Here is a 6,613-nt window from a genome sequence, read left to right on the forward strand (position 1 = left end):
AGTCTGCAGTTCTCCATAACAGGAACACTAATAGCACATGTGTTAACTTTGGTAGCAGCCACAGCAAAGCAGGAAGGTGGTTACGATGCAGGAAAGATTTACCCTCATGACTTTGCAAAGAGGCAATTAATTTACATTAATTGGAGAAGTGTTGAGATGATTGCCTATCTCTGGCTTTCCTGAATAACTCCATGGACATACAGGCTTTGGCATTACCAGTATTTCCCTAAACAACAAAAGCAAGTCAAAAGCATCTGTAATACCTATTCTCTTTTTTTTCAGATTAACATAGACAGCCCGACGAGAGAAGATATCGTCAAGGAGCTTGAGCACTCCAGTCCATACTGTTTTGAAGATGCCCAGAAGATTGTTTATCGCCACATGGAGAGAGACTCATACCCCAGATTTCTGCAATCATCAATTTATCAGAGTTTCGTCAGCAACTACAGCCAACACACATGACAAGCGTGTCTTACAGTCTTCAGATGATCTTTAGAAAATGTTGCTTTCAATCCCTAATGGGAAATTGGCCATCCCATTACGGTGATCCATGAATCTATATTATATATATGTATATATATAGATATACATCATGTCTTCTTAACCTCAAAATTTGGAGCACTGGAAAATAATTTGATGCTGGAGATGTACTAACAGACATTGCCTTTAGGATGAGGGAATGTCACGCATAGTGACCAAGACTTAATGACTCAATTTAACTGATGGATCAGGCGAATGAAAAGTCTCATCGGGTCACTAAAGGAAAAAGGAGGAGAATGGAAGATCACTTAAGACAATCTCCTAAACTTGACTAGACACACACACAAGAATGCTTGCAGTCTAGACAGGCATAAGGACATCCAGAGACCAACACCTATAGAAATCTATATGTGAATGGCCAGGTAGTGCCCTTTAAAGGAAGAAAGTATCAACAGATTTCCCAGTTTAGAATGTTTTGCTGATTCTAGAGTTATAAGCCCTACATCTAACATGGATACAAGGGAATTTGCCTATGACCACCCATAAGAAGATGGCTACAGTGTCCCATTCTTTGTGCTTGGGAGCCAGACAACGAACTATGGATGAACCTATGTCTTATGCAATGGCCTAACTAGTTAGGCCTCAAATGTACAGCCCGTGCAGTTTGAGTTTCCACCCTTACAGAGCATGGAGGGAAGAGCAGTGTCTTTCGCTTTCTATCCAAATCTGGCTCAAATCATGGGCCTCCTCTCTCCTGTAGTGTTACTAGTGCCCAGGAATCCATTTGAGATGCACCTGGGATGAACCAACACCTCATGTGAGGAATGGCTGATCCATGTATCTACTGAGCAGCTCTTGTTATACATTTGTGGCAACAGACAGGATTCCTATACAGAACACAGGCTTATAATTGCTGATCCTGCAGTACACCCTTGATGTCATACGAGTTTCATGAGCTCAGATCATGTTTTTTTTTTAAATAAAATATATATTTTTTAGGAACTAGCATCAGATAAGATTTTGATCGGTAGAATAAATAATAGAATGTAAACGATGCAGAGCACAGTCACAAAACTCTAGAGCTATTTGAATCCCCTAATTGTACAGGGGCTTGACTGATTCTTTGCTCATACCCAGCTCCCTTTTGCCCTTGCTGAAGAACAAATAGGTTGAAATTGCATCCTGTTTAAAAGTAAGTGTGTCCATATCTTTGCCCGGTTAATCTCTTGTTTGATCTTAAACCCAGAGCGTTTTATAGATGCCCAATCCCACTTTACTTCCAAAAACTCTGTATTCAGGTAGATTAAAGCTTGTGTACTTTTGTTTTTTAAACTGTGTGCACCTTTTGTTTTATTTAAAAGATTGTCCCTTCACAATTTTACTATAATTTTTTTCCTATTGCTTGTCAGACACACAAACAAAGCTGTATGGGTTTATCCCATCAAAGATAGACGTCTGTCACTTTATAGATCTTTAGGCAGTTTGATACATCTTTTTACCCAGAATATTACGTTACATAATTAAGCATAAAGTAAAGGTGTACAGAATGCTCACCGGTAAAGGTGCAAATTAAGGGAGACAGTAGATACAAGTTTAAAGTTGCAAAGTACATTACGAAGTCCATTATTCAATATATGTGAAAACCACGGTCTATGTACCTCTGTAAAGGAAATACATTAAGGGAGTCATTTACAAAGAAATGACGCATTGTGGCTCTGCACGCCAGCTGACTGCACAGCACTGCATAATTTTGAAAGTGAAGGGATGGGTCGTATTTACAGGAATACAAGAACCCCTTTGTATTTACAGAAATACAACACATCCCTGTAATTTACTTCACGCTGGTACACAAACTGCTGCCTAGCACCAACGAAGGCACCCTTTCACCATGGTGTAAAGGTGTCTGCATTGCAGGAATTATTGTTTATCATTTTAAGGGTGTAACTTCCTGCACATAAACAATCATTAATGGCGTTTTCCTCTTTGTATGTGTGCTGCAGAATGCTGCACACCTGGAGGAAAAGACGGGGAGAAATAATGTTATTTCTCCTGTTGCACCACTTTAACACCACTCCTGAAGTGGCGTTGGAATCTGATGCATTCCCAGCCTTGTAAATCTGGGAATGCACCAGATTCCATGGGTGTTGTGTAGGGAACACCCACGGAATGCCCCTTTCATGCAGAGCTATGATAGTAAGGTACTCTACTTACAAGGCCATGAAAAGCCACTCAAGGTGACTTGTATGGCCTTGTAAATATGGGCCAGTGTAAAAAAAGAAATGACTCTCCGGAGACGCAGTGTGCTGCTAGGGGTGTGTAAATGAGGCCCTAAGTTTGCACATCTGTGAACAAAAGGGATAAAAGGAGTAACTCTGTGAAGAAAAGGCATACGTATTGCACGGATGTGAATTAAAGGGAAACAGGGTGTACATCTGGCTATAGGGTGTACATCTGTAATCAAAGGCATTCAATTTACATATTGGTAAACTAAAGGGACACCAGGCGTAACACTCTAAAGAAAAGACATATAGGGGCAGATTTATGGAAAGTTGCGCTGCACCGAGTGCAGCGCCACTTTCCCATTGCCCCTTAGCACCCCCCTACCTCCACCATGTGTGCACCATACTTAAAATATGGCACACCATGGCCTAGGGTAGGGGGCAATAGTGTCATTTCTCATGACGCTATTGATGTACTCTGCAGGACTAGCGCCAAAATAATGGCACTAATCCTGCAGAGTACATAGGGCCCCATTCTAAAGAATGTAAGCCCCCTTTAACTCTGTATAGAAAAGGCATTCAGATTGCGTATCTGCCAAGTAAATGGATGCCGCGTGAAACACTGAAAAGTAAAGGAGGTTTGCACATCAGCAAACTAAAGGGATACATGATGTAACTGTAAAAAAATAATTTGGTGTGTACACCTGCAAACTGAAGGATTACAGTTTGTTACTCTGTAAATAAAAGGGATAACATTTGTATATCTGTAAATTGAAGGCATAAAGTTGGCACATCTGCAAAGTAAAGGATTAAAGCAAGTACATCTATAAAGACACTGCATGCAGTTTGTTCTGCAGCTCTTCTGCAGTAAATTGTAACATCATGCACACCTGCAAAGTAAAGCGACCAGCAAATACATCTGTAAATTTAAGTTATACAGGGATGACCTGGCTTGGCAATTCAGGCTGGACTGTTCCCATGAGGAATGGGGTCAAGACTGATTTGCATATGGCTGGGTCCAAACTGGGGTGGCATGGTAAGCAAAAGAACGATGCATTAAACCCAGATCTGTGACTGGGGGTGAGTGTTTGCATTGTTCAGCACTCCATCATCCTCCGTTTGTGGTGCTAAAGTATCCCTAATTGGGAAGGGTATGCCCAGACGTGGGTCCCATGCGCACTGTGCCACTGGATTCAAGCTAGCCTGGCTGATGAAGGGTGATACTCTGAAACCGGTCCCAGGATGCTTGTTTCTGATTCAGGGAGAACCTAGCTTGGTAGATCGGGCTGGACTGTTTCCATGAGGAACACGGCCAAGACTGATTTGCATATGGCTGGGATTGAACTGGGGTGGCATGGTGAGCAAAAGAATGTTGGATTAAACCCAGATCTGTGACTGTGGGTGAGTGTTTGCATTGTTTAGCACTCTGTCCATCATCCTTTTGTGTTGATAAAGTTGCTCTAAGTGGGAAGGGTGTGCCCAGATGTGGGTCCCGTGCTCACTGTGCCACATGATTCAAGCTAGCCTTGCTGATGAAGGATGATACCCTGAAACCAGTCCCAGGATGCTTGTTTCCAGTGCAGGGAGGATCTGGCTTGACAGTTTGGACTGGAATGTTGGAATGAGTAACAGGGTCAAGACTGATTTGCATATGGCTGGGTCCAAACTGGGGTGGCATGGTGAGAAAAAAAGAACAATGGATTAAACCCAGATTTGTGACTGGGGGTGAGTGTTTGCATTGTTCAGCAGTCCGTCCATCATCCTTTTGTGTTGCTAAAGTTGCCCTAAGTGGGAAGGGTATGCCCAGACGTGGGTCCCATGCTCACTGTGCCACTGGACTCAAGCTAGCCTGGCTGATGAAGGGTGATACCTTAAAACCAGTCCCAGGATGCTTGTTTCCAGTCCAGGAAGGACCTGGCATGGCAGTTCGGACTGGACTGTTCTCATGAGGAACAGGGTCAAGACTGATTTGCATATGGCTGGGTCCAAACTGGGGTGGCATGGTGAGCAAAAGAACGATGGATTAAACCCAGATCTGTGGCTGGGGGTGAGTTGTTGCATTGTTCAGCACTCCGTCCATCATCCTTTTGTGTTGCTAAAGTTTCCCTATATGGCAGCCAAGCCCAAGACCAAAAACGCAGGTGCCTGCCATACAAAACTAGGTTGTTTTGTGATGGATAATTTTGATGTCTCCACAATTCAATTTGGGCTTTAGAATTTGGAGCTGAACTAAATTGGGGGGCTCCCAAGAGAGCACTCTCTCTTTGCTTGCTGCCACATGCACCTGCTCTCTGGGTAGGGCTAACCAGCTGCTCAGACTGTGCTTGTGAAGGGACAGCAGGACTGTCCTCATCACCTCCCTCAGCATCACTGGAAGAGGAATTATCGGATGGGACGCCTACGACTGAAAAATCACTCCTATAGTCTGCGCCATTGTCCTATACCTCAGATGGTGTCTCAGTATCTGGTGTCTCAGTCTCTGACCCTACGTCAGAGCTGTCCTCTATAACCTGAGTTCGGGCTTGAGCAGCAGTCATCCAACAAGATGCCATCTCTGCTACAGGTAAAACTGTTGCTCTAAATCATTAGCCTACGTAGACAGTCACAAAAGTGCTGGTGGGTGTTTGTGTGATGCGTCAACAGTAAACGTCACCTTATCTTCGCTTATTCCCTCAATCAGCATGTTCTCTCAAAACACTCAAAAAAACAAAATAGAAACACTGTTACTTCACCTTGTCACATGCCAATCATCGCAGTCTTCAGCCCCTCTAGCACCCAGTCCAACAATCATTATTGGTGCTCCCATGACCTCCTCCTCGGATTCCCTCACTACCACCCAGCAAAAGTCCCCTCCATCTCTCCATAGCCCCCCTCGCACAATTAATTTGTATTATAGCACATGTAATGGTGATCTTTGCAGTAGGCATATACACTTTCTGTGCTACTTTATGGCATGAAAACTGCATGAAAACTGCCACTAGACAAAATTTAGATCCTTTTCTAGCAGAATTATAATCACAAGAGTTACTTGACTTTTTTATTGCTGCCTAAAAGTTACAGTTGAAATGCGTCAGTGAAAGTATGTGCATTGTTTCGAAGACGCAAGCTGCAAGCGAAATGATGGTGAATATATATATATACATATATATATATAAATATATATATATATATATATATATATAAAGAGATCACTTTTATATGTGGGTGTGGTTTTGTGGATTCCCTGGGTGCCAATAACAGCCCCCAGGCAAACCACACACGCATTGGCAAAAGCGATCTCCATATAAAGATATGTATATCTATATAGATATATATATATATATATATATATATATATATGTATATATATATATATATATATATATATATATATAGATCTATATATATTTTTAATAACTGTATGGTTTCCCTGTTGGGGGCATAGTGCCCCCAGGGAAACCATACAGCTATTAAAGAAATTGCCCCCACACGGGGTCAGCCCTACTTACCGGCGACTCCCTGTCAATTTCATTTTTTTAATTAATTATTTTTTCATTTTTTTATTTTATAACCCCTGGGAGGCCTGATTGCACCCCCCCAGGGGTAAATGTACATTTAAAAAAAATATATATGCCCCTGGGTGTGGGGGAGCTGGCCCATTTTCAGAGGGGGCCGACCCCCCAAGTGAAATCCCTGGTGTCTAGTGGGATTTCCTGGCCAGGATCGAAGTGCAGCTGCGATCCAGGGCCAGGAAACCGTTTCAGGAAGGCCTCGTTTGAAAGGGCAGAATCTCCCCTTCGAAACAAGGCCTTCCCAAATGGTGGAGAGGCCTGTTTGGGCCCATTTTCCCCACTGGACCAGGAAGCGGTCTTACCTCTGCTTCCTGTTCCGGTGGAGAAAACAGATTGTGACAGCGGGCACGCTGATGTCATAAA

At 42.9% G+C, this 6,613-nt stretch overlaps 1 protein-coding gene across 1 annotated transcript in view; it reads left to right on the top strand.

Annotated features, from left to right (window-relative positions):
- Positions 1-1,452, top strand: part of RGS13 (regulator of G protein signaling 13) — a 123,010-nt gene extending 121,558 nt beyond the window's left edge. The window contains exon 5 of the mRNA XM_069231095.1: positions 283-1,452. Coding sequence (XP_069087196.1) covers positions 283-462 — 180 coding nt within the window. The 3' untranslated portion in view covers positions 463-1,452. The remainder of the gene's footprint in view (positions 1-282) is intronic.
- Positions 1,453-6,613: the final 5,161 nt, after the last annotated feature.

Source organism: Pleurodeles waltl, chromosome 4_2 (genome assembly GCF_031143425.1).
Source record: "Pleurodeles waltl isolate 20211129_DDA chromosome 4_2, aPleWal1.hap1.20221129, whole genome shotgun sequence".
Classification (NCBI taxonomy): Eukaryota; Metazoa; Chordata; class Amphibia; order Caudata; family Salamandridae; genus Pleurodeles; species Pleurodeles waltl.